Genomic DNA, 27,851 nt, shown 5'->3' with positions numbered 1-27,851 from the left:
GCAGGACTGGGTCCCTCTCGGCTCTGAGAGTTCTCACTGGGGTTGGATTTCTCACCAGGGCTGGTGTGGACTATGGGGTGAGGCTGGCCCCCCGCCACCAGGCACGCTACTGGCTTTGGGGAGCTGCAGGGCATCCATGTCCCTATCTTCACCCCATGCTTAAAGAGCTGTCCACACTCAGCAGTCCCGGCCACCACCCTTCCTGGACATGGTCCTATGCTACTGGCAGCTGCACAAATAGCCTCTCGATGCTGATAGGCAAGAGAGCCAGCTGGACACAGGGACTTGGGTCGACCAGGGACTGGGGGCCAGCACGGCACAGGACTTTGTGTAAGTAGACCCTGCCCAGCCAATGCCACAGCCCCCTTTAACCTGGGTGGACAGGTGGGAGGAAGTTGCCCACAGGAAGTTGTGTCCAACCCCCCTGAAAGGGGCATCGGCTGCAGGGAACAAGGGCTTCTGAGGGCCTGGCTGTGGGGCCGGGTAAGCAAGCTATGCGGTGGGGAGGGCGGGGGGTGGGCAACTCTAATCCACCTACTGGCTCCCAGCTCTTGGAGTGAAGGCCCAGAGGGCCTGTGTCCAGGGCTGCCACGGGATCTTCAGCTCCCTCAAGCAGCAGTGGGAGGCGAGGGGGGGGGTGTGGAACGGTAGCCTGGGGCAGGGGTGTGGGCACCGGCTGCGTCCCCGTTACTTCCTCAGGCTTGTGCTTCCCTTTCTGTGTCTCCTCAGCCCTGGGAAGGTGGCCCTGGTGTGCAGGTGCCCAAGGCCCCACACGCCCACTCCTTTGTTCCCAGGGCCACGGCCCCCCTTGGTGGTGCCAGCCAGAGGGCCGAGCCTCCTAAGAGCCCCTGAAGGCAGCTTTGCTGTTTTGCCGTGTGCAAGGGGAGCCTTGGTTCTCCCTCCCTGTAGTCACCACCCCTCCATGGTAACCAGTCCTCTGGTTGCCACCCCTCCACACATGCTCCATGGCAGAGCTAAATCTCAAACCCAGGGCTTTGGCCTCCCAGACCAGGGCTGCCTCTGGGCTTCTAGGCGGGAGGCGCTCACCCAGTTCTGGTTGTCCCCTCGGTGTGCGGTGTGGGACCCACACAAGTGGGCGTGGCTCAGCCCTGCCTGGGGGGGCCGTGGTCTGTGGGGAGACAGATGGCACAGGCAGGGCCTGACTGGCACCCCGGCTCCTCCCCCACCTGCCGTGCAACCCGGGAAATAACTCAGCCTCCAAGGCCTCAGTTTCTTCACCTGGAGTAGGGGGCTCACAGCAGCTGCTGAGCCAGTGGAGACCCACAGCACCAGGCCAGCCTGGCCAGGAGGTCGGGGAGGCTTCCCTGAGGAGGCAGCCCTCCCACTGAGAGTGTACTGAAAGCCAGCCCCCAAAGAGGTTAGAGAGAGTCCCTGAGACCGGGGCAGTGTCAGGGACTGAAAAAAACTGTCTTCCGGGAGAGGGACAGTATTGGCTTTGGCTGAGCCAGAAGGAAGGGGTCTGGGGCACCCAGTGTCCAGCTGGGAACTGCCATTAACCCCTTCTACCCTTCAGCATCGTGGAGGGGAAAGAATTTGGGGTATCTCAGGGGTCCCTCCTGGCTTTGAATTTCTGTGGTTCTCTCAGAACCTGCTGGCTATTGAAGGGGTCCGAGCACCGGGACCTGGACTGGAGGTCTGATGGCTGTAGGAGTGGCAGACATTCGTAGCAACAGCAGGTTGTGGAAGAGACAAACCTTCTAGAATTTGGGGACTCGTAAGAGTTATGTCTTAATGTTGATTGGTGTTTAAGGCACCACTTTTTCACCTCAAGGGCCTTGGTTCGTGGGATTGGTGTGTTTCTGGCTTCACCTTGTGGCAGCATTGGGTATTACAGTCACCAGCGTCCTGGCAGGCGCCCCCTGCAGACTCCACTGATGCTACCCGACACTGTGCTGGACCCTTGAGTGTGATCTATCTCGTTCGACCATTAATACAATACCATCCTGTGAGGGCCGTGTCTCCTTTTTGCAGCAGAGGAACCCTGGGCTCGGATTGGTTGAGTTATCTCTTGGCTAGTAAGGGTGGGAGGGATTCAGCCTCTCCCAACCCCAGCTGGGGTGCAATGGAAAGCACAGGAGCCAATGCCAGGGAGACCAGCTCCCAGTTGCAGGGTAGAACCCAGGACCCCATGGTGTCTGTGGTCAAGGGGCTGGGGGAAGGGCAGCTGAAGGCGTAGTTAAGGGCACTCTTCACATTTGGGGATCCCTTTAAGGGGGATTAAGGGGAATTCTTGCCAGCCCACACCCCTGAGAATGTGCAAGGCCCAGAGCCCCAGGGCTAGTTCAGGGTATGCTCACCGAGGCCCCGCCCCCAGCCTTGGGAGCCCCCATGCGCTTTGGGGTCAGACTTCAGAGGAGCCGTGCTGCCTGACTTCCCTGACAGGACAGGCACAGCGAAGCTGGTTCTGGAAGCAGCCCCCAGACAGGTCTCCCTTTCCCTAACCAAACTGAGGCCTGACCTTGGCCTCGGGTCCAGCCGTGACCCCGGCCCAAGACCAAGCCTTGAAGTCCTCCACCCCGACACACGGCCCGTTCGTCACGTGGGGAATGCCGCACAAGAGCATGCGGGGTCCCTCCGGTGCCGCGGCAGTTTCCTGGCAGCTCTGGGTGATGTCACAGAGGATGGAGCGCAGTGACCAAAGCCATCCTCACAGATGGACAGGAAGTGCCCCATGTCATCCCAGACTGCTCAAGCCGTTTTGTATTGTGCAGAAACTGACATCCGTTCTCGCCGACCCATCTGTAAGGATCAGGGAGACCCCCTAGAGGAAGTGGCACTTCCGCTGAGCTTTTCTGGGGAGGGAAGGAAGGCAGGCAGAGACCCAGGGTCTGCCTGGAGGACAGCACAGGACAACACTGCTGTTCTGGCCAGCACCCACCCCCCCTCCACCCAGAATGCACTCACGCATTCATTCAACAAACACCGACTGTTCCCAGCCACGCGCAAGGCCTGGGGACACACACAGCTCCTGCCTCATGGGGCCTAGAGCGGAGGGAAAGAGACAGCCACATCCTGATAGTAGTGGTCAAAGCTACCAAGGGAGGGGACAGGGTGCTGCTCTAGGCGGGGTTTGGGGATGCTGGCAGCCGAAATGGGGAAGGAGAGAAAGTCAAAGGGGCACACAGCCTAGGACGGCAGCCACCCGGCATCACTGTGCCCAGAGTTTACAAAAACTCTGCTGAGGGAAACAGCCCCCGGGAAATCCTGGCAGCCCTGGGCTGCAGACCCCGCCACTGCACTTCCCGGCAGAGCCTCTGAGAGGCAGCCCAGGAAACCGTCAGCTCTGGACTGGGGCCGTGGGGGGCACGTTAGAACCAGACAGTGCCGCCTGTCTGACCGTGTGACCACGGATACTGCCATGTGTCACGGCCGGTTTCATCTGCCTGGAAGCTGGGCTCACTCACTCCAGAGCTTACGCTGTGGCCTAAGAAAGTGTCTGGAACCGGGTGGTGCTGTTCTGGTGTTTCTCTAGCCCCAAGCCTCTGCCTTCCTCGTTCCTTTCTCTGTCCACCTACTCCTGGTTTAGCTTATCAGTCTGGCTTTTACAGGTGTCCTTATCGGCCACAAGGTAGTGAATGGTTTGAGTGCTAGACCGAGGCAGCTTGGGCTCAGATCCTGCCCCTTTCACTCACAAGCTGTGCTCCTTTGGGCAAGTTACATGCCCTCTCTGATCCTCCTTTTCTGTCCTGTAAAATGGGGAAAACAAGAGAACCTGCCACATAGGAGTGTCGTGAGGATAAAATGAGCCAGTGTGTCCTGGGGGGTTTTGTACCTTTGTCAGATAACTGCTTCAGAAACACACCACTCTTGTCGATTATAGTATCAGTAATAACAGGGACAATCATAATGGCAACAACAGCAGTATGACACCCTTTGGGAAAGAAGGGATCACTTGGGGGGAGGGGCTTCTTAGCGGTGGCTCCCACCAAGGCTGGGCCCATTCCCCTCCCCACCCATCACACCCTTTTCTCCACCTCCCACCGTGCTCCAGGGTTCAAGAGTTCATGCCTGCTCCAGGGTCTCAGGGGACTTCTTGGTGGCAGGAGCTCAGCTTTCACTACATAGTGGAAGGTGGAAGCAGTGGTGGCCCGGGGCTGGCCCTCCTGGACCTGTGATGGTTGTCCCAGTGAACTGCGACTCGGCTGCTGTCAAAGCCAGGCTGCCAGAGGAGACGGAGCAGGCCCGGTGCAGACAGGGAGGCTGGGCGCAGGAGGGCTGGAGCTGGAAGGCTCTTCGCAGAAGTCAGGTGTGGTCCAGGGCGGCAGCTCATTTTCTTGGTCAAGGACACTGAGGGACAGAGAGGGCTGCTAGCCGCCCAGATCTCGTGACCCCACACTGGCTGGCCCAGTCTGGTGTCCTTCCCAATTCCTCATTAGACCCTCTCTCTGCTGTGCATACAGACCCTGGGGAAGTCCCCCGGGCCCACTGCTGTGGGCAAAGAGCCCTATCGTCCTGCACTTCTAGAGCCCACGAGCAGAATGTGGCGGCTACCTGACCCTCGTTACACTGACCGCTGGGTCCAGCAGTGAGGGGGATCCAGGTGGCCTGGCAGTTTGGCAGCAGCGGGAATCCCTGGGGACTGTGGAAGAAAGAATTGTCATTCGGTGGCATCGAATCCCTCAGTCCTGCCACCGCCAGCTCTGCCACCCCCAGCCATCGTGTCTAGGCATGTGGCTTTACCTCTGCATCTGGGTTTCTTCCTCTTTAAATAGATGACGCAAGCTTGGCTCACCCCGGTGGGGCCAGCTGAGCCAGCTTCCCCACCTCCTTCCCAGGCTCCCCCTGCAGCAGACCTCCCTGCCCCAGCCTCGCCCAGTGTGTCCCAGGTGGTGCATGTCACCTACAAATCTTGCTCCTCCAGAGAGACACCACCCCACCCCGCCCCAGTGGGTTAGGCCTTCGGCGGAGCCCTGTGGCTGGCAGTTGGGGCTGGAAGCTCAGAGCGTTCGGTCACCTTTACGCAACCTCCCTGTGCACCAGGTACTGCTTAATCCACTGTGTTAACCTGTTTTATCTGTCAACCCAGTCAGATGGGTCCTGTTGGTCTCTCCTCTTTACAGAGTGGAGAGGGAGACAGAGGGACCCTAAGCAACCCGACTGGCAGAGCTGAGCTGTGGGCGCCCGGTTCGGACCACTGGCCGAGGCCGCGCTATCCGGTGCACTAGCCAAGACGCTGCAGCCTTTTACACTAGAACTTTAATTACAGTGAAAGAGGGTTAAAAACTCAGTTCTCGAGTCACACTAGCCACATCTCAAGTGCCCAACAGCCACAGTGGCTGGCGGCCACTGTACTCGGCAGTGCACACAGAGGTCATTTTCACGGATGATTTCAGAGAATTCTGCTGGGCGGCTCCAGGAGGGCACTGTGAGGTACTGGGGGCAGAATCAGGACACTCTGTGCCATGGGGTGTCAAACCAGAGTGGGCTTCCTGGAGGAGGTGCCCCCCCCCCCCGGAGGTGCAGGTGGTAGCTGTACGCACAGGTGAGCGACCCTGACTGTGCAGCCGTGTGGCTGGCTCCAGGCGAGTTACCTAACCAGTCTGAGCCACTTCTGTGGAACGGCCCCAAAGCACCTGCCTCAGAGACAATCAGGTGTCACAGGGTCTGGCACTTGCAGGTGCTCAGTGCTTGTGAGACTTTGATGTACAGCTCAGGAGGGTGTGGCAGACGCAGGGCTCTCTCCCTGCAGGGGGCTCCCACATGCACTCCAGGGGCCCAGGCCTCCCAGGCAGTGCAGGGGAGCTAGGTGCCTGCAGAAGCGTGGGGTCCCGCTCTGAGCACCCTTCCCCACAGAGGCCGAGGCAGGAACAAGCACAGCTGCGCCTTGGGTGCGCTCCTGGGCCTGCTCGGGAAGCAGGGAGCTCTCGGCCCAGGCTCCCAGCTCCCCAGCCCCGGCCCAAAATTCGGCCAGGGCTGGGGTGTGAGGGGCCACAGCCAACGAGGAACCTGGAGGCCTGCTCAACAGTGGGGCCCTGGTGTCTGGTCTGTCCGTATTCTCTCTCTCTCTCTCTCTCTCTCTCTCTCACACACACACACACACACACACAGGCATTTCTGCCCTCGCCCCTTATCTCACATCATCCACTTCGAAGTGCCTTCTGCCTCCACTCTTTCTAAATCCTCATCTTTCGAGAGTGGCTGCAGTGCCCCTCTTCTAAGTGCCCTCCCGGACCACTCTGCCCTCCCTGTCCTGGGAGTTCCTATACAGTCTGCCCTTTTGACCAGGCGGAGGGGCACCTCATCGAAAGGTGACTTCCGTGGTTTCTTTCCCTGGGTGTTTATCTCGCCTCTCCAACCAGCCACGTGCTCTGTGAGGGCAGAACTGGCTTTGCCATCATGCTCCTGCTCCGACCCAAGGCCGAGTCTACAGCACCCCCTCTGCTAAGACATGGAGAGGTGGGCGGGTGGATAGATGGACTTGCAGAGAGACAGTGAAGGCCTCCAAACCTGGGAGACCCTCCTCGCCTCTCTCTCCGGGGACTTCAGAGTTGAGCCCTTTCACCACCTCTTGGGCTCTGTCTGTGGGTTTCCAGATGTGGCCTGCAATCCCCAGGAGTCCAGGGAGCCCTGTGGTCGGGGGCAGCCTGGCAGAGCAGAGAGCAGGAGCTCGGGCAGCCTGTGGGCCCAGGCCGCGGTCCACACTCCAAACCGAGCCCCTCTCATGAAGCCAGGCGGTTGGCCAGGGCACTTCGTCAGGTGCCAGGCATGGCTCGAAGAGCTTTGCATGTTAGCCCCGTTGATGCCCCAACAACAAAGGTAGAAACTTTTCACCCCCTTCCACAACCGAAGGTGTGAAGAGGTTGAGTAACTTGCCTGTGTCACAAAGTAGTGAGAGACAGCATGCTGGGCTCCACCCATATTCTTGGTCTTCAGCTCTGAGCCCTGGATACTGTGGAGCTGACCCCTGCCTGGAGACCTGCTCATGGCCTTTGCCCGGAATGGCAAGCAAGAGGAGATGGACAGCCAGACAGGGCTTTGTGCACTTTCTGTAGATGGAATGATGGCAGAGGCCCAGGGGGGCAGCCAGGAGATGAGCCCAGCGCTGGGGGTCTGCAACAGCCATAGCATCAGCCTCTCTGGACCCAGCCTGGGGGCACATGAGACCCTTCCCATCCCCAGGAATTCAGCTTTTTCACCCAGGGCAAGAATTCTGGCCTCTCTGGTCTGTCCCCGTGGTCACAATGGGGCCTATTCTCAGGACCCTGGAAAACACAACCCCGGAGGAGAAAGGACAGATTCTTGTTGGACACAAGGGCCCTCAGTGCCACAGTGTGGACCAGGGCACGCACGGGAGCAAAGAACAGCATTCATCGACCCCCCCACCTCTCTTCCCTAGAGGCTGCTGCCCCTCATGATCACTCTGCAAAGACTCCCAAAAGTCAGAACAAAAACCCAGCAAGGGGCTACACAGGGTGGAAAAATCCCCCAGCATTCTCCAGACCCCAGCTGACCCTTTGCCCAGACCCCCTCCCTGGCTTCAGGCCAGCCCTCCGTCCCGCTGTGTTGGTTTCCCAGAGCACTGACTGCCCCGAGGACTCTCAGTGTCGCCTCGTGGTGGAAGGGGAGACTGGGGCTCCGGGAGTTGGGCAGTGTTGTTAAACTTTTTCTGCCACAGTAAGAAATTTCACATCACAACCCAACAGACAGACAGACAGACAGACAGGTAGGTAGATATCTGAAAACAGAAATTTTGTAAAAACATTTAACCTTACTATGGCAGACTCGGTCATTTAGTCTGTTCTTTTTTAAACACTTGTTGCAATGCACCGAGTTGACTTCACAAGTCACTGTTGGGCGGCGGCCTGTCATTTGAAGGGGGCTGCCTGGTTCCCCAGCCACTGAGGGGCAGAGCCAGACCCAGACCCCCGGGGCTGGTGACCTCATCGCCAGACTTGTCACGACCTTTCTCCTGCCCTGCCCCCTAGCTGTCTACCTCTTCTCCTAACAAGAATCTCCTTCACTGCCCCCAGACACCCAGAGTCGGCACTACACTGCTGACTCTGAAACCTTCTGGATTTCACAGCCAGACACCGGAGTCCCTCCTGTCCCTGGCTCCACCCTGCCCTCCCCATGGATCCTTCAAGGCCTAGGTCAAGCCCTCCTCCAGGGAGCTGCCTCCAATGTCCTGCAGCCCTGGGATCTTTTCTCTGCGTGTGGAGTGTGACCACTCCTGTGCCTCTTGGAATGTCACAAAATGTAACATTTCTCATTGTGCTGGGTACTTTTGTTTCTCCACCTCCAGCCCAGACTTGCAGGCCAGAAGCATGTCCTGTCTTTCCCTCGTGCCCGTGCAGGCCTCCGTGAGCTGGCCTACGGCTGGAGTGGGAAGCCTGCTGACTGGTTGGCAGCAGCAGTCGAAGTCACCGCGGCGCTCCTCAGGGCTCTGTGTCAGCGCCCGGGCCAGGGTGGCCTGACAACGTACTCCCCCGGCCCCCGTGTTCCAGGCACCACCTGTTTCCCCAAGACCACTTGGCTGACAGGGGCACCCAGAGCCACCTGGCAAAGCAGCCAGCCTCTGAGGCAGGTCCCTGCAGCAGCACGCCCTGCAGATGGGTATCCTGGGCTCAATGTCAGTCAGCAGACGGGAGGGCGGGAACATTGGGCTGGAGGCTGTACCTGCATTTCCTCCTCTGCCAGGATGCTCGCTGGAGGGAGCCAGAATGTGAGGCAGTGACAGGCAGCGGAGGGCAGGGCTGTCGCACCAGAATCCCATTTGGCGGGGCTGCCTTCCCCAGAGCTGGCCCAGTCAGTAGGCGCTTCCCTTCCTACTTTCTCCCTTGCCTCGGTGGCCCTTCCTGGCTTTGCCCCTCATTCCTGGAGGCCAGCAGGTCCTCTTCTCCCCAGCTTGTCTGTCCTCACCTTGCAGCCCAACCCCTAGGGGCCTCAGCGTGGGGAGCACTTGGGTCAGGACTGTCACATGTGGCTCCATGAGCCTGCGCACACCACTTATGCCCTCAGGACCTCAGTCTCCCCATCCGTCAAATGGATTAACACCAGCTCTGCCTGCTTCAGAGCACTGAGGTCAGTTGCCTGTTGGGAATTTTCAAGGGAGGGCAGCAGGGGGAGCTGTGCACAAAAACGGGTGGCTAACACGAATTGATAAATGTCTTTCCCGCTCCCTCCTTCCAGCCTCTCCCTCTTTGCTTTCTCCAGCACCAGCCCGTTCTCTAGGCTGTCCGGGGCAGGGATACAGCCCCATCTCACCAAGAGAAATGAAAGGGGAAAACAAGGAGAAAAAAAGGAAAGCTGACCTGGGTACCTTTAACATGAAAACTCAGCACCCTTTGTACCTCTTGGTCTGGGGCTCTGAGAGCTGGCTGCTCCTTGCGAGGGTAAAGGTGCCCCAGTCAGTGAGTCCAGAGCAGCCAATGCCTACGGCCAGCGGTGCCCTGAAAATGGGATTGTTGCCAGAGCATATGGATCCCGTGTTCAGTGTGTGGGAACAGGCTTTCCCCAGGCGGGTCAGCCTGGGTGGAAACCCAGGTTGCTTTGGTGTCTGTGAAAGCCTAAGACTCTGAGAAGGAGGCGGGTGTTGTTCTGTTGGGCGCTGTGCTGCTAGCATCTCGCCGAGGTCCTTTAGAAGGAGCCACTTCCTTTCGTTTGGGGGGCCCTGCAGGCCTCTGCCATATGGGTGGCAGTGAAGCTGGGGCCAGGTCCAGCTGTGAGAGAACAACCGCAGTGGCCAGTTCTACGGCATTCTCTGTGCCGGGCAGTATGTGAGCGCCTTTATGTACACTGTACGTTTCTTCCTCCCCAAATGTTCAGGGCTTGGTGGGGTTATTACCCTCTTTCTACAGATAGAGAAGTAGGTGCTCAAGAGGCGAAGTAAGTAGCTCAAGATGACCATGCAGCTAGCAATAGCAGGGAGCTGACCTGGAGTCTGTCTGCTTCCACAATCTGCCCTGTGAACTTCATTCAGGACCTTAGCCAGTGAGGAAGGGCCAAGACAGGGACTGTTTATATCATGTGGGGTAGAGGGAGACCTCAGGAGTCCCTGCGTTTTTTTGTTTTTTGTTTTTGTTTTTTTAAGATTTTATTTATTTATTTTTAGAGAGATGGGAAGGGAGGGAGAAAGAGAAGGAGAGAAACATCAATGTATGGTTGCCTCTTGCACGCCCCCTACTGGGGACCTGACCTGGAACCCAGGCATGTGCCCTGACTGGGAATCGAACCAGTGACCCTTTGGTTTGCATGCTGGCGTGCAACCCACTGAGCCACACCAGCCAGGGCAGGAGTCCCCATGTAAAAGAGGGAGAGATGGTACGGGGTAGGAGAAATCCTCCCATCTTCTCCAGCCAAGCCAGACCTATGGACTACAGGGTGATGAGCTGTCGCAGTTTGTCTGTGACTTTCCCAGATCGAGTCCTGAAAGTCCTATGTTCTGGTTTGCCTGGGTCTCTGGACCAGCTGCAGAGAAAGCCAGGTGGCCTGATGTAAGGACACAGTGAGGACACCGCCTGGGAGGCCTTTTCAATTACATTAGCTTCTGGCACCACTAGAGGACGACGCGGGCCTCCCTCCCCTCCCTTCTCCTTCCTGTGGCTCCGTGGGAGATAGTGATTCAGCAGCAGGTCGGATGCAGGCTAGACTGTGACCTACCCCAAGTGGATTCATCAGTGGGTGGGGGCTGTTGGTGCTCAGGGCAAGAACTGGGGCAGGGAGGGGAAGTGAGGGTGATTTTGACTCCTTTGGGAACAAGAAGGCTTGCCGTCCAGTGCAGGGCAGTGGGAGGTAGGCGTGCCAAAGATGGGGACCCCTGCCCTTTCCCCTGTGCCTGGGTAGGTGAGGCATGGGGGAGGCCCAGCCACTGGATACCTAAGCTGTTTCTCAGCCTATTCAGCAGCTAAAAATGCAAAAGGGCCTTGCTCAAAGGTGCCCACCCAGAAACTGCAAAGAGGCTGGAGTGCCCACCCAACCTACTAAAAGGTACCCACCCAGATGCTGGGGAGAAAATGTGCCTGCCATTCCCTCCCCTCAGCCACAGCCCAGTTGCCCCTCTGCCAGGACTAACCCTCCACTCCACTAACTCCCTGAGCTTCTCAGAGGCCCCAGCGCCTGCGTCCCCTCCCCCTGGCACCCAGTCCTCCAGGTGGTGGCAGTATTTGGGATGTCGTGAACGGCCCAGTCCCCAGAGCAGGGCCTAGGTTCTCATTGCCCAATCCCAGCCTCGCCTACTCACTGTTAAACCTTGAACAAGTCATCTAGCTTGTCTAAGTTTTGCTGTCATCACCTGCAAAATGAGGGGCCACAGCACCCGGAGTGGTCTACAAATCTTTGGTGGGAAGGGCTCTAACCTGGTTGAAGGACAGGCTGGCAGGGATCCAGCCGAAAGCTGGGGGGACTGCAAGTATGTTGTTCTTGCTGAGCATGAATGTTCCCGACAGTGGCTGGGGTCTCGTGGAGACTGTGGTGCGGGGACTGGAGCGCCTATCGGTACCACCTTACACGGCAGGATTGTGGCAGAGGGGGCAGAAACCCTGCTGGGTCCCAGGTTCTCAGCCAACACTGGCCCAGCTTCCTAACCCACAGCAGGCGCTTGTTGGAGATGCAGACGGGTGGGGGTGGGGGTGGCTCCCCACACCTGCGCTTGTCCCCTGCTCCCCAGAGGATCCCATTGTGCATGACCAGGTTGAGAATCACCGACCCGGTCCTGGCACAGAGGAAGCACTCCGCTCCTGCGGTTATGTTCCTCTCCCACTCCTGAGCCTCAGTGTGGCCCCTCGTCACAGGAAAATGACCTGTCTGCAAGCCCCCGCCCCCTACCAGGGCTGTGGACAAGCTCAGAGAAAGTTCTGGCTGGCTCGCAGCTGCACAAACAGGGAGAAGGTGGTCGTCACTGTGAGGAAGTTAACCCCCGTCTGGGCTACTGGCAGCCAGAGGATGGTCAGTGGGCCACTGTGGTCCCAGGCCCAGGGGGCTTCTCCTGCAGGACCAGTGGGAAAATGGGGAGGGGTACCTGGAGGGGCACCTCTTCACTGCCATCCACTCTCTGCCCTTCCCTGGGCCTCACTCTGCAAAGAGCTTGAGAAACGAATTCCCTCCTTGGAAATGCAAGTCTGCTGTGCAGGGCATAGGCACTTTACTATGCCCTCCTCTTCCTCACTGGGGAGTCTCCCCAGCACTGAGCTTCAGGGACACAGCCAGGCCCTAGGGCACAGTCTCTCCCTAACTTCCGTCCACCCCAAGACCAAGCTGCCGGATTGAGGGAGGGGCACGTGGAAACTCTCCCACCTTCCTCGTCTTTGGAAGCAACAGATACAACAGACCTTCCTCCACTCCATCCACCCCGCGGTTTCCATCCCTGTGGGTGGGCTTGTAAGCCACTGCCCTTCCCAGGTTGGGTGACCTTGGGCAGTGGCTGAACTCCTGTTTCCTCATCTGTAAAATGGAGGCGACAGGACCTTCCTCTTGGTGTGGATGTGAGGGTTGAAAGAGGCATGGGATTTGGAATTAGAAAGGCGTTCTCAAACAGGAGAGCGGAGTAGGGGGACGGTATCAGAGCTGTTGGTTCCGGGTCCTCGGCACCGGCGTTCTGACCCACTGAGTCCTGAGACCGGACTTGAGGAAGCACAGGGCTCTAGGACAGTCCTCGGCCTTCCCTGGGCGGGCGCGTTACCTTGGAGCTCACCCAGAATTCTGAAGCCCAGACTAGCCCATCCCAGACTGCCAGCATCGGAATCCTGGGGAGTCTCCGCGAAGCTGTCACCTTCCTTGCGAACCTGCTGTCCCTTTCTGCATGAGTCCCCTCTTGGTAGCAGGCCAACCGAGCTGGCCTGTTGGCTTTGACCAAAGCCCAAAATGGGCATTTTTCTTGGATCCCCAAGGGAAATGAAAGGCGTCTCCTCCAGTCTCCAGACACCCAGACCTCTCCTGAGCGCTGAACAGAACCCCCAGCGTTTTAGGGGCGGGGGAAGGCTTCCAGAAGATGATGAATGAAAAGGGGTGGGAGGAGCCCAGAGCAGGACCAAGCAGCAGAGGGTACCTGGGGCCAGGACTGGGAAGTGCCCTGACCCTCCTAGCGGGGAGCTTGGGGCTAGGGCAGGGGCCCCACAGATGTTTAATTACTCGGAGGCCGATTTGGAGAGGGGAATGCTGGGGAAGGTACGTTAAGGAGGTAAATGCTTCAGTTTGAGTTAAAAGTTGAGTGGGCATGAGCTAGTAATGCCAAGAATTGGGAGGGGACGCCCTTCAGGGCTGGGGAGCGGCTTCCAGGGTGGGCAGGGCCTGGGTTCTAGCAACCACGCCCAGAGCCTCAGTTTCCCTATTTGCAAGGTGCTGGCGTACTTGCCTCGTCCTCCCGCAGCCGCCGAGGGCGGGGGAAGGTGCCTAGGAGAGGGCACAGTGGTTCCTGGAGCCCCTCCTGCAGGGCCGGGGCGGGGCTGGGCGGGCGGCACGGGCGAATCGTGCCGGGAGGCCGGACTGGCCGGGACCCGCGGGCCGGCGCTGCGCGCAGTGCGTGCGGCTGCAGAGCGCGCGGCTCACCGGCAGCGAGGATCACATGAGCAGACGCGGCGCAGACGACCCACCGCAGCCCGCTCGTGGGCGCCCTGCAGCCGCCCTGCAGCCGCAGCCCCAATTCCCAGCCCAGCCCAGCCCTAACCATGTCTATCTGTTGTTGCTTCTTTTTCAGGGACTATGGCAGTTCCAAGAGGAAATCAGGTAAGGGAGCCTCTGGGTGTCTTCCCCTCCTGCCTCCCCGACCCTGCGGAGGACTTTCTTGGGGGGAGGGGTCCATGGCCGCCTGCGCCATGGTCCTGCGGGGCTGGGGGTACTCCCTTCGTACCCCTAAGATCTCTGGTACTTGCGCCCTCAACGCCCATTGACTTCCTCTCGGTCCCCAGTGGGCAGTGGGGGTGGGTGCGTGGGGACTGGGCGCGGGGGGTGTCTCTTGAACAGCCTAAGCCCCCACAGTGTCGGCAGCCTATCCTCCTCCTCCCTGGGTCGCGGGGCCCACTTCTCCTTGGGCCCTTCCCGTGGTGCTGAGGTGACGGAAAGGTTAACAGAGACGCAGTGTTTTCGGGGAGGGAGGGTGACAACCAGGACTGGAAGGGGGTCGTACTCGAGCGACTTGAGTTTTTAACGCCTGCAGCGGAGACCTCCCCCCCCCCCCCCCCCCCGCTTCCTCCATCCAGCTGAGCGCTTTCTCTTTCCTGGGGGAGGGAGCCCTGCGTGCTGGCAGCATCACAGGGTGGGGCGGGGGGGGGGTGTGGGGAGAGCACCTGCGGGGCCTTGGCCTGACAGGTGCCAGCACTCAAGAGTTTGCGAAGCGGGTGGAGTCAGGGAGAGAGGCGGAGCCAGCCCTCTGAGGCCGCTCTGTTGGGCGGGGCGGGCCAGTGGGCTGGCGCTGTCGGCTGGGGTCTGACAGCTGGGGTCGGAGAAGGGCTCCCTCTGGGTGGGGCGGGGCGGGCTAGGCAAAGGCCTGGGTGTGGGCCGGGTGTTGTTGGTGGAGGGTGTGGGGAGGACGGACCCTAGGAGTTAGGGCTCTGTGTGTACAGATGGGGGGTGGGCGGACTGGAGCCATCCGTGTTGGCGTGTGTGTTGCCTATATTTATGGGGGTGAGCAGCCATGGGGGGTGGGGTCTGGCCTGGAGGATGTGGGAAATGTGTATAAGCATGTGATTCTCGCTAATGGCTCCTGCGGGAACGTATCTGTCAACGTGCCTTGGTCTGGGGATCAGTGGAGGTGTGTGTGCCCACCTGCGATGGACGGGATGTGAACTGGGGGATGGGGGCTCGTCGTGGTGGCACAGTGTGTGTTCTGAGTGTGGGTTCGTACGTTTTATGTGCCCAAATGCTGGCTTATGTGTCCTCTGGGATGTGGAAAGTTGTGTCCCAGTTGCTGGACTGGGCGCAGGTGTGTACCTGAGGTTGAGTGGGTCTACATAGTTGTGTGATGTGAGGCACAGGTGTTGGACGTGTGCCAGTGCGTTGGGCTGTGTCTGGTTGTGGGTTGGAGTCTGATCACATGTCTGTGCCCATTCGGGGTGTGCGTGACTGTGGGTGAGATGTGTGTGCACAGCCCTGTCAGCTGTGCAGGGCTGTCTCCAGTGTGCCTGCCCCTGGCGCAGAAGGGCTTCCCTCCAGGACCAGGAGGGGAAGCTGCGGTGGGAACCTGAGGAGTCTCAGCATCACTTCACCTGTCGCCTGCAGCCAGATCCTCAGGGGGAGAAGTGGGAAGGGACCACACACCTGGGCTGTGTTCTGTCACAGCCCCTGCCCCGGAGACTCTCGCCTGGGGCCTCAGAGACATGCTCCCAGGCTCCAGTTCTGGCTGTGTGTGACCTTAGGCAAGTTTCATGACCTCTGCTTCCATTTCCTCATTTCCTTTAAAACAAAGATGATAATAGTATCAACCTCACATGCAGCACAGAGTAACGACTACAGAAGTTTTAGTTTATCATCCTCATCATTACTTTCTGAAGCCATGAGACCTTGGGTGAGTCCCTTCTCAATTCTGGGCCTTGGTGTCCCTCTGTAAAGTCAGGGGCTGGGCCAGGTAACCCTGCAGGTCCCCCCACTCCCAGTCTCTGGAGCTTGGGTTCAGTGCTGCTTCTTAAGCAATGCAGGGCCCCACCCAGGGAATCCACCCCCCCCCCCACCCTGCCTTCTACTCTCAGGACAGGAAAAGGATGGATGGAGGAATTTAATTGGTGTGCTTATGATAATGGCCACTTAGTGTCATGGTTAAAATGCCAGCTCTGGAACCAGACAGCAGGAGTTGAGAGCTCGGCTTTTGTCCTCTGAGACCTTGGGCAGACTTCTTACCTCCTCTGTGCCTGTTCTGTCGTCTGTAAATTGGTGATGTTGTTCATACACATTGTGATGGTTAATTTTATGTATCAACTTAGCTGGGCCACGGTGTCCAGATATTTGGCCAAGTATTATTCTGAATGTTTCTGTGAAGGTGGGTTTAGAATGAGATTAACTTAAAAAGATTTTTTTTTTACTTCTTACCTGAGGACATTCATTGCTTTTAGAGACAGAGGAGGGGAGAGAGAATTTAGAGAGAGGGGAGGGGAGGGAGAGAAAGTCTGATGTGAGAGAGAAACATCAGTTGGTTGCCTTTCCCACGCACCCTGCCCGGGACCAGACCCACCTCCTGGGCATGTGCCCTGACCTGGAACAAGGCCCAATGAACTGAGCCACACCGGCCGGGGTGAGATTGACTTTAAAATCAGTGGACTTTGAATAAAGTAGATTACCTTCTAACCTTCTGTAATCCTCTGTGAGGTAGGTTGGCCTCATCCGATCAGTTGAAGGCCTTAATAGAATAAGGACTGAACTCCCCTGAGCAAGAAGTAATGCTGCCAGCAGACTGCCTTTGGACTTGAACTGCATCTCTTCCCTGAGTCTTTAGCCTGTCAGTTTACAGCATCAGATTTTGGGCTTACCATGTCTCCACAATCATGTATATGTATTTCTCTTTCTCTAGAGAACCCAGACTAATACTCATCTCTATGTCTATAATGAAGATTAGATAAACTAATATAGATAAGCCTGCTTAGAACACTGCCTGCAAACTGGAAAGCTCTCCCAAAGTGCTAGCTAGCTACTATTATTATTTAATGAACATTTACTATGTGCTGGCAACTTTACATACATTTCCTCATTTGCTGCTCAGAGCCATGTTGCATGTGGGTGGGATTCCCACTTTACACTCGAGAAACTGAAGCTCCGAGAGGATGGCTGGCCAGAGTCTGTGGCAAAGTGAGAATTTGAGTCCAAGTTTAGGGTTCCACCCTGCTCCGTCATGAAACTCACAAAGTTTCCCAGGGACATTTGCATGGAGACAATGAATGCCGTTCCCTGGCCATCACTTTTCCCATTTTGGTCCCCAAAGCCCTGGCTCCTCCTTGGAAGATCTCTTGGAGGAATCTCTTATTGAGCACAGAGCCAAGACTTGAAGCCAGGCCTGGGGAGGGTGGAGTCGGTTGGAAGAAAGTTCTCAGGCAGTATACAGACGGCCTCAGGACAGGGCAACAGCCTCGTGACCTTGGAAACAGCTGGCCTCAAACGTCGTCTCCATTCTGCATCTTTCCCATGCCACCAGCCTCCCTGTTGCTGAAGCCCAACATCCAGCAGTCACCTTTGACCCCTCCCTTTCTCTCCAGGTCCAACCACTTCTCCCACCTCCGTTCCTCCCCACCACCCCACCTCAGGAGGGCTCCCCTCATCTTTGCCCCAGCTCCTCCTGGGCCTCTGCTTCCACCCTTGCCTCTCCACACTTTTGTCTACATCCCATCTAGAGTGAGCACTTCAGACTCTAGCAAATAAGGAGCTTTTCTGCTTAAACCTCCCCCAAAGCCCTTCCCAGCCCAACCAGATTAACTCCTTATCCCCCAGCCTCAGAGTGCTGTGTGCTTTGGCCCCCACCTGCCATCCTGCCCTGGGCTCCTACCCTCCCCCGCTCCCCCCGCCCCATTCCCACTCCAACTCTCTCTGCTGGGCCACACCTTAGCACTTCACATTCATTCTCTCCACATAGTCTTTGCACTCAAGGTTCCCTCCGCCTGGAATGCTGTTCCCACCTGGCTGTCTCCTTGAGATTTCTGCTTAATTGTTGCCTCAGAGAGGCCGACCCCATCCTCTCACCATCTCGACTCGCGTCACTTCTTCCATGCACATCACTGACCTCACTCTCATTACCTCTTGAGTTTTCTTTGTGATCTGTGTCCCACCGCCTTGAGAGGGAAGACCTTGCTGCAGGCCTCACACCGGTAGCAGCCGCCCCCTCCCGCCTTGTGCTTGTTGAATGGATGGGTGGATGGAAGAATGCACGCGGCCTGCAGGTCAGGGAGGAAGGTCACTGCGCCCTCATGTCGGGATGTTCGTGGGAAGAGGAAGAGTTTTTCTGGTTGGGGCAGAAGGTCTGAGTGTGGCTTCTTTGGAGACCAGAAACTTCAGCTGATCTGACTGAGCACCAGCTGCCTGCCAAACACCGTGCCAGGTGTCAAGGTTACAGGAATGTGTCTTTCTGCCTTTGAGGAGCTTGCAGTCTGCTGTGGGTGATGGACTGCATTTACAGGAATGTATATTAGACAGAGGTTGCAACATGGTTATCGGAGGAAGAGAGCGGTCCAGGTCAAGGGTACAGTGAATGCAAAGGCCCTGGGAGGGAGCTCACTGGCCTGCTTGGGGCAGGGCATGAGGGCTTGAGGCTGGGGTAGAAAGAGAGCATGGTGGCAGAAGGTGAGAGCAGAGGTGAATCGTGTAGGGCCTTGCGGGCCACTTTAAGGATTTTCGACTTCCACCGTGAGTGGAGAGCCACCCAGGGGCCCCGAAGAGAGGGGGACATGGTCTGACTTAGATCTCAGAGGTGTTTTTTCTGACTGGTGAATGGAGAGCAAGACAAGGCACAGAGACAGATGAGAGTTGAGGACACCAGCGGCAGTGGGGGGTGGGCTGTGAGGGGGGGTGTAGCTGGGCTTCCATTCTCAGCCCCACCTGGTGCTGGTCACGTGGCCTTGGACAGATCCCGTCACCTGGGCTCTGCTACCTCACCTGCAGGAGCTGTCTATGTATTAGGAGCTGTGTTGCAAGGATTTGATTCACATGACTGTGTGGGGCTGGCTAGGCAAGGCTGAAATTCAGGGGCAGGCTGGGGTTGTGGTCAAATTTCTTCTTCACGGAAGCCTCCGCTCTGCCCTTCAAGGCCTTTCAGCTGATGGACTCGGCCCTCCTGCCTCCCCTCCCCTAATACCTAGATAACCTCATTGAAGGTACACTAATTAGGGACTTGATCACACCTGCAAAGCAGCTTCCCCAGAAACACCTGGTTAGTGTGTGGCTGAATCGTGGGGGTCGGCAGCCCAGCCATGTCGATGCAGAAACAAGTTATCAGAGCCGGTAGCTGCAGGAAGGTGCAGAGGGCTCTGTGCCCGGCAGTAGGAGGGGCCTGTTGCCGTGCCTGGCTTTCCCAAGGGGAGCGCTGCCCCAGGAGCTCAGAGGGGGCTGGAGCACACCCCCCAGAGCAGGGGCTCCTTATGTAGACCTGAAAACATGGAATGGTGCTCTCTGTTCTAGGAAGCAGCTTTCTCCAGGGCCCATGGCTGCGGAGTTCTGAGTTGCGCCACTAGTGGGCGCTGGAGGCCACGGAATCCCGCGGAATGGGCCTGGCGCTGGAATAGCCGCCTGGTGGTGCAGGGGTTGGTGCTGCATCCCACCCAGGAGTTCTGCCGGCTGCCCCTGGTTTACATGCAAATGAGGTTGCTCAAGATTGTTGCAAGTTCGTTCTCTTGGGCAAGTGCTGATGTTTCTCATGAAATCCTGTTTACTTTATTTTCCTTGGAAAATTTGGTGAGCTTGGGCCCGCTTCTGTTTTAGTGATCATAACTCTTGCGTTATTATTATTGGACAGAGTTAATGAGATCAGCATTACTGTACTTATGTCAAGGAGAAGCACGTTTTGCTCGTGAGAGTTGAGATTTTGGCATCAGAAAGATGGGGCTCGAACCCCTTCTCTGCCATGTGTTTGCTCTGTCACTGGCAACTTGACCTCTGACCTTCATGCCCCCATGTGGAAAATGGGGGCAGAAATTGTGCCTGCCCTGATGAAATGTAAGGATTGGATTAACAGAGGGCCTGGCATGGAGCAGGCTACCGGTAATAATAGTTGCCATTGTCGTTTTAATTACCACCGGGTTCTGAAAGGAGGGGAGAATCCGGCCTTACCTCTGATGCGACTTCTGGTGTGAGAGTGAAAACACCTGCTTGAAGCTTTTATTTTCGTTCTGTGAGCCCTGGCCCTGGCCCCAGAGGAGGTGGGGCCTAGACTCAGCTGTCGCAGTTTTCTGTAGAATTAAGAACACGGACTTGGGAATTAAGAACACGGACTTGGGAGCCAGAACACCTGGTTTCACGCCAGCTTGTGACCTTTGGCAAGCCTTTACTTAACCTGCCTGTGCCTCAGTTGTCTTGTCCGTGAAATGAGGTGACAGGAGCACTTTGTCAGGCTGTTCGAGGCTGGAATACAAGTTAACACACAGGAAATGTTAACGCCAGCCCTATGCCCACCACAGCAAACACTCTCAAAGGGCTTAGCTACTTTTATTATGAACAGGAGGCAGCCCCCTAGGTGACCAGCTCTCAACCAGGAGAGACCCCTGGCTGTGGCGTTTGCCCTCCTCGGTCAGACGTGGGGTTGCGGGGTGCGTACCATCTCACAACGGCCAGTAAGCCTCCCAGCAACCCAGGCAGGGGGTCTCGTCCCCTACTTTATAGACCAGGGAAGGAAGGTTAAAGGGCTTGCCCAAGGTCACCTAGCCTTGGCAGGGGATTCAAGTCTGGTCCTTCGGATCCAAACCTCCTCCTGCTGAAGTGGTGTGAGCAGGTGCAGAGGTGTACGGAGGTGTGCGGAGGGCCATTGTGCAGCAGGGAAAGCCGCTCCGTCGGACCTCCAGGGCCGCCTCCGCCCCCAGGATGCTGCCCCAGTAGGACGGAGAGCAGAGCCAGTTCTCTTGGCCCCAGGCCTGCTCTGCTCACCAGCCACAGAGGGAGATGGACAGAGACAAAGCAGCCGGCAGCAGCCTCCCCTCCCCGCCAGAGTGCCGGGTTCCCTGCGGCTTTCATTCCTCTTAAGCCTTGCTGGTCTCTGGCCTCTTGGAGCTCATAGCTCAGCTGAGAAAGTAGGGCATTGTCAGGGCTTCATTAATGAATACAAGGCAGGATGAGCCATGGCAGGTAGCTCAGCTGGTTAGAGCGTTTTTCACTTATGGCAAGGTTGTGGGTTCCATCCCTGGTCAAGGCACATGCAAAAATCAACACGTGAATGCATAAATAAGTGGAACAACAAATGATGTTTCTCTCTCTTTCCTTCTCTCTTTGTCTCCCTCTCTCTCTCAAAATCAATAAATTAAAAAAATACAAGGCAGGATGGGTTATGATTCTCAGGCTGTGGGAGTCACATAAAAGGGGGCTTGGCCAAGAGGCAAGAGGCCAAAGGCGTGTTCTGGAGGATGGAAGAGACTGAGGTGAGCAGAGAGGCGGACAGGTTCCTCTGGCCAGGAGGCTGGGCTGAGTCTGAGAAGTTGAGGGAAGGAGAGGTGTCCAGCCCAGCAGGAGAGAGGGGCAGGGAAGGGGAGACAGGAGCCGAGTCTGGAAAGGAAGCCTCGGAGTGCATCAGCAAGACTTTTCAAAGCCATTTCCAAGGCTTTCTCATCTGCCCGAGCCACCCATCCGCAGCGAGGAAGGCCCAGGCTGCCTAGCAAACAAGGCCAGGATACTCCTGGCCCCGTCCAGCAGCCAGCTCCAAAAGCAGACGTGTCTTACGAAGGCATCGTCCTTGGCACACTGCACCCGGGCTGGTGTTTTAGAACCATTTTTAATTTTCATGGCTCCAGGTCCTCGGCCTGATGTCACCCCTGGAGTTCAAAGCCCACTAATTAGAAATGAAAGGAGGCTGACTGATTGAGCAGCCCCACTGCCAGCCCACGTGGCAGTGACTCGATGGAGAATGGGAGCGTGCTGCCCACGTGTGCGTGTCTGTGCCATGACTGCGGCGGCCGCTCCGCTCCGCCGGCCTGGACATGCGAAGCAGGGGTGGGCGGGCGGAGGCCGCTCCCAGGACGCAGGCAGCTGGCTGGGGGCCTTTGTTCTCCCAGCCCAGCCTGGTTCCTCTCTGCCCCAGTTTCTCCTGCTCTGGGAGGGAGCAGCCCCCCTCCACGTCCCTCCCAGTCTGGGAGGGAGCAGTGTGTGCAGAGCCTGGAGGGGGGCTTCCGGGTCCGGGGCACGTGTGGACGCGCAGGCTCCCGGGCCCAGCCCAGACCTGCGGAATCAGCATCACTGGCGGTAGTGCCAGGAAATAGCATTTCGACAGGCACCAACGCGGGCATTCTGAGATCAAGCCAGGGTTGAATTTTTGATGGGTCGTCCCTGAGGGGGGGGGTGGTGGTGTTCAGGGAAATGGGCAGTGAGGCGGCAGGAGGAGCAGAGTCCTGGTGATGGACAGCAACTACACAGGGCTGCTCCCAGCAGATGCATTCGGTTGTCTCCCGGGGTGGGGGGCGGGCCAGCATGGGAAAGGGGGGCCCATCAGAGGACAGAGAACACTGGCCCAGCATTGGGGGCCCCGGAGAACGGCCATCGAAGGAGCCTACCCAGCCACTGGCCTCCCTTCCGCCTCGTCAGGAGGTGGTGACAAGAGTCCATCTGCCTTTTATTTCCATAAGGTTTTCTTCTTGGGGGAGGAGACACCCACACTGCGGTCCAGCAAAGACGTCCTTCCCACCGTGGCCCTCAGCCAGAAAAATAACTTGTTTCTCACTTCGGCTTTTGGTTTACAGACATGTGACAAAGGAGGCAACATTTCCAGTAACGACAAAGCCAATGGAAAAACAAAGATTGGGGGGAATGTGCATTACTTATTGTTTTAGCACCTTTTTCTGATCTAAAGTTACTTTGTTTAGAAATAGAAATGTGGCGTGTGTAACTCAGTTGGCTTGTGGCGTTTTTATAATTGGTCAGTTTTGAAATGCGAAGGCAAAGAAAAATTTTCCAAAGTTTCAGTAAAACATAGATGTTTGCAGGGAAAAGCGTGGTTTTCCCCGACTCTTTCTGCTTTGCCCCCTGGATCTCGTCGTTGCCACATGTGACCCCAGCAGCTGGTGCAAAGATGTGTTTCGTTAATGTTAGACCTGGCGTCTTACACCGAGAACACTGGGCCCGGTCAGAGTTCTTTCTCTTCCCCGTGCCCGGAAGACAGACGCCACCTCCGTGCTCCTCCCCCGAAGCTGCTCCTGACTCCTGGGTGTGGTGTTGCAGGAGAAGCCCCCGCAGGTGTCTGGGGGCTGCCTTTCCCATGATCCCAGGTCTCCCCAGCTCGGCCCCGGAGCATCTTAGGCTCTGGAGTGTTGGATCTGGGTCAGGGTTGGGTGTGTAACTGTACCTGGCAGGAGGGCGAGGTCCTTGTAAAGCAATGAGGACAGGCTGGTGACAGGAGGCCAGACCAAGACTCTCTTTGTACGTTGGCAACAGCCCCCGAGGAAACCTTGCACGTTTTAACACCCCTTGTCCTAGCTGTCTTCTGGCCTGTCAGCCCCCCGCCACGCCTCGCTTCCTCCCTGGAGCCGTGGCTCCATGAGCACCTCCATCAGTTCTCATACGCACTCCATCACAGGGCTGTGAGTAAGAGGGCCCTGTCCCCAACGTCTTCGGTGACCTCAGTTGCTGTCCCTGCTCTACGCCCATGGCTCAGTCGACACTAGGAGCAGCTCTCCTGGAGGCAGGAGGGCCAAACTGATGGGACGCAAGTTTCCGAAGGGACCCTGGTACTAGACTTTCCTCTAGGATCAGATGGTTTCTGTCAGACAGATCGCTGACCTCGCCGCCCTGTTGTGGCTGTTGTGTAAATCTGTCCCCTGAACGTCTGAGCACTTTCTCTTCACCAGGCCCTGCAGTGGGAGCTCGGGGACACGGGTTGGATCCAGTGAGGTCCTCGTCCTCAGGACTCTTGGTCGGGTCCGGGAGGTAGGAAAGGGAACAGCAGTTACGGTATACGCTGCCCAGGCGCCGTGATGGGGTTGCGGCGGAGTGAGACAGGGTGTTGAGTGAGGCTTGTACCCCTGGGTCACTGAGTCATCCTGGAGGACAGGGAGAGGGCAGCTGGTCACTCTCGGTGTTGGCTGTCCGAGTGTGCCGCGTCCTCTAAACTGGGCTGAGGCCTGTCCTCTACACCCCGGAGCGCCGGGCCTTGGTGCTGTTTCAGAGATACTGTCACAGAAGACCTCCCATTCACCCTCCACTATTGCGGTCGAAGCTCTAAAAGTTCTAAGTATAAAGTGAATATACATGCCTGGGTTGGAGGGAACTTGCCCCAAGGCCCTCTCCTTATTATTAGGAGGACTCCTCCCAGAGGTGTCCTGGGGGACGCAGGTCCTGGCCTGTGAAAGGCGGGCCTGTCCTGATTTAATGGCTGCAGCGCCCTGGGCCCCCGGCCAGAGGCCCGGCACCAGGAGGTGCTCACTGTCTAGTAACTGGTCTCCGTGAAGAAGGGATCTCTGTCCAGTGGGTCCCTCCGGGGGTTGATGATGGACCAGAAGTAGCACAGAAAGAACAGCCCTTTCATCTCACAGGTGAAGACCAAGGGGACCCGGAGATGCGGTCCCACCCTTCCCACTTGGGTGGCAGCTGGGACAGGGCCCTCTGAGCACTGGGTCTTCTTTGCAACTCCTCTCCGGGTGGAAGCTCTGGGTTAGCTAGAGGCTAAAGGGTTAGCCTCTAACCCTTGGCACGAGCGTGTGCCAAAGGGTTAACTCTGTGTTCTCCAGGGAGCTCACACACTCCTGACCCTCCCTGTCCTCCAGGCCCTCCCAGCTGCGGCCTTCTGGGCACAGCTCCGTCACGTGAGAGCCAGATGTGGGGATTTCCCAAGCATCGTGGTGTGCGTGTGTACGTGTGCACATGCACCCACACTGCTGTGTTTACGTGGCATCTGAGGGCGCAGGGGATTGGTCCTGGCCCACACCGAGCAGGGGCGGGATGGGGGCAAGGAGAGGCCCAGGGGCGCCCGGCACACTCTGAGCCCACTGAGCCCTGCTGACACCAGACATTATAGATAAGCCAGTCGTTCCTGTTTAGACTCCTATTTCCTGCCACATCCATCTTGCCATAGGCCATACTGGGTATGGGTAGTCTTTTCAGTCTCTTTGAAGGGCTTTATAGCAGATACTGGAAGCCAGCAGTCTTTCGGGGATGTTCTACCGGGCTCGGGGGCCTGACCGTGAGCCACTTGGCCAGCATGAGCTAGGCTCAGGCTCCACCCCAGCCTGTATGTGGCTTAACAGGCAAAACCTGGACTCCAGAGAGCGCAGGGCCTGGTGTGAAGAATACCCGAGAGCAGTGGGGTAAGCGGGCCTCAGTCTGCACGTGAAGCCAGTGGGACTGAGCACAATGCACGTGCATCCTTCTGTTGGCCACGGAGGGTTTACCGGGCACCCCCTCCTGCACTCAGTGCTGTGAGGGTGCCGACAGCGCTCAGACTGCGAAGGAGCTGAAGATCTGGCTGGAGAGACTCATAACAGATTTTGATTAAGCACTTACTATGTGCCAGACACTTGCTAGGACTATAGTCCTAACCAAACATTCTCGAGCCAGTTGACACAGTCCGTGAACATTACAGAGATCCTTCCCAGGGCAAGAGGAGGGAGGCTCTTGAAAAGGGGGCCGTCCTCCACTCTGCCCCTCATTCCCACCCCCGGCCGGCTCCAGTCGATGGCAGTGCCCAGCCCGATGTCCACTGAAGCATTGTGTGCCCTGCCCCCAAGTCAGGCCCAGTGACAGATGTGAGGACTGCAGGACTCAGCCCTGTTGCACCCCCCACCCCACTGCAGCCCCTCTGCCCGGCCTTAGCATACCCTCTGGTCTGGCCAGCAGCCTCGAGTGGCAGCCTCTGCAGTGCCAGGAAGGGGGGTGAGGGAGGCACGCCGCTTCCCCAAACCTACGTGGCTCCTGGTGCAGAAAGGAACACCTGGGAAAGTGTCTGTGACCGTGGGCGTCTGTGCCCTGTCTCCAGAGTTCGGACACAGACAGTGGAGAGTCCATGGATTGTAGCAGGGTCCCCAAACTGTGCACATGATAGATGCACATTAAATAGCAGCTGATGTATCGATAATCTGATAGCAAGAGCCCAGTCTTGAGAACACGAGACATTCCTCTCGCTGTGGCCCTGTGCTGACGTGCCAGGTCCTGAGTCCATTGCTGTTGACTCCATCACTCACTCGTGGCTCTCGTGGAGACAGCCAGGGAGGGGAGCAGACTGCAGAGCTGGGGGCCAGGAGACAGCAGCTGCTCTCACTCCATCCTACTTCGCTGGCCCATTTCTGCTGCTGCCTCGTCCCCACAGCTATGGGCTTTGGCTGGGGATATCCCAGTGAGTGAGGGAGGACCACCAAGGCAGACCGCTCCAGGGAAGGAAGTGGCTGGGATCCTGGAACTCTGAACAGAGTTGAGTTTGTCTAGTCTTCACATACCAACGCCCCAGTATGGGGAGAGGGGAGAACCTGAGAACTGAGGGGGAGGCTGCAACCCCAGGGGCTGCTGTGGGGTCAGGCAGCAGCTGCTGGGAGCGGAGGCTCAGAACCCCGCGGCCTCCCCATTCAGCACCCCTCTGTCCACCCACGGCGCCTAGGATTAACCACAGCACCTGTCTTTAACCAGGGAGCTTCGGGTCGTTTCAGCTGGCCGAGGGAGGACAGCAGAACCGCCCACCATCCCCTGCTGGTGTAGACCCCTCCAGGCAGCTGCACAGCCCCCCAGGCTTCCCTGGCCACTCTGCCTGCCCCACTGAGGCCCCAGCCCTCAGGGACTGTGGAGGGGCTCTAGGCCCAGCCCCGCCCCGCCCCGCCCCACCTGAGTGAGGGAAACTGACTGTTCCCTGACTGAGTAGCCGAGTGGCCAGAGGGTCAGTGGTGCATTCCTGCCCCGGGTTGGGCTGCCCCCACGTGGACTCTGGATTCTGGGAAAGGCCGCTCCTGGGGAAGGAGGCAGGCCCCTTCTCACTGAGAGCAAAACAAGTAGGAATATGAGCTGCATTTACAAAGAGAAGCCCAGCAGAAATAAATGAGCCTCCCTTGGCCAATGGCCAGGGGGCATCCAGAGACCGTAGTTCCCTGTGTAGGCCCCTTTGTTCCCAGTTCCCGGCCTGCCTGCCTGGGCTCAAGCCTGGCCCATCTCTTCCTTGCTGTGGGGCCTTGGGAACGACCTTAACTTTCCTGGATCGCACTTGCCACATGCAGGCTGTAAGGGTTAAGTTAGATAGGACTCACCAAATGTTTGGCACAGTGCCCAGCATGAGTGTTAAGAAAGTGGGAACTGGTATCACTGTTCAAGCCCGAGCCCTGCCACTCACTTGCTGTGTGATCTTAGGCAAATTTCTCCCCCTCTCTGGTCCTGAGTCCCCATGTGCTTCCTCCAGCCTTTGGGTTACCACCAAGAAGCCAGAGGTATTGGGGAATGAGGAGACCTACAAACGAACAATGGCCCGTCTTCCTACTTACGGTTGCCTTGTGTCTTTAAGGTGATGCACACCAGACATTTCAACCTCATTACATTTCTTCAGTGCTTCCGTCTATTTGGCACAGAATTCTGTGACCAGCTATGTTATTTATGGGGCCTTTTGTTCATAAATTACTAAAGATTTCCAATGGGGGACATAAGACCATTAAACCAAGTGACAGTGGGACCCTGTGTCACTGCCCACATTACTCCCCTCCCAGAAGCAAGTCCTACCTGGGAGGCAGGGCCAGGGCTCTGAGCTGCTGCCATCGAGGCATTAACCCCTCACCCCCCAGTCCAAGGCCATGGTTGTTTCACGCCCTGAGCGTTCAGGACAGGCTGGAGGCTGCTGCCCAGCCTGGAGCAGGCAGCACTGCGTTGCCGAGCAGCGGCTCCCGCACTTCCAGACTCCCAGACTTCCCGACTTCCATCCATGCGACCTTTCCTTGCAAGTCCTGTCGGACAGTTGTTCACTTGCTTCCTTAGCTGTCTTTACCTGGGCCATCCATTCCCTGGATGGCATCCTACCATTTTCCCTGTTCCGTCTCTTGTCCTGCTGCTCTGAGCAAGATGACCTGTTTCAGACCCCTGAAGTGATGCATCGTGCCAGCCAAACTCCCGGACATTTGTCCTTGCGGTGCTGCCGTGAAGGTCTGAGCTACTGCGGGCCTGTGGCAATGCAGCGCCTTAACCGGCAGCGTGTCTGCCCTTTGGGTGTCTCTGGGCCACGCAGGAAGAAGAAGAGTTGTCTTGGGCTACACATTAAATGTACAAGCACAAATGAAAACTGATGAGCAAAAAAAAGGTTTTAAGTAAATTTATGATTTTGTGTTGGGCCATAT

The 27,851-nt window shown here is 57.5% G+C and overlaps 1 protein-coding gene across 6 annotated transcripts in view; it reads left to right on the top strand.

The window, feature by feature from the left end:
* The window catches only part of SH3PXD2A (SH3 and PX domains 2A), a 222,019-nt gene that overhangs the window by 125,843 nt on the left and 68,325 nt on the right, over positions 1-27,851 (top strand). For 5 of the 6 annotated variants that reach the window (XM_053668389.1, XM_053668390.1, XM_037159354.2 and 2 more), the window contains one exon: positions 13,652-13,680. In XM_053668389.1, the coding sequence (XP_053524364.1) occupies positions 13,652-13,680 (29 nt within the window). Of the gene's footprint in view, positions 1-13,607; positions 13,681-27,851 lie in introns of those variants that run through there. The other variant, XM_053668391.1, reaches the window with a different exon arrangement.

This window comes from Artibeus jamaicensis, unplaced genomic scaffold (assembly GCF_021234435.1).
Source record: "Artibeus jamaicensis isolate MK-2021 breed Jamaican fruit bat unplaced genomic scaffold, CSHL_Jam_final contig_490, whole genome shotgun sequence".
Lineage (NCBI taxonomy): Eukaryota > Metazoa > Chordata > Mammalia > Chiroptera > Phyllostomidae > Artibeus > Artibeus jamaicensis.
The sequence above is the reverse complement of the archived record's forward strand: the minus strand, read 5'-3'. Positions and strand labels throughout refer to the sequence as shown.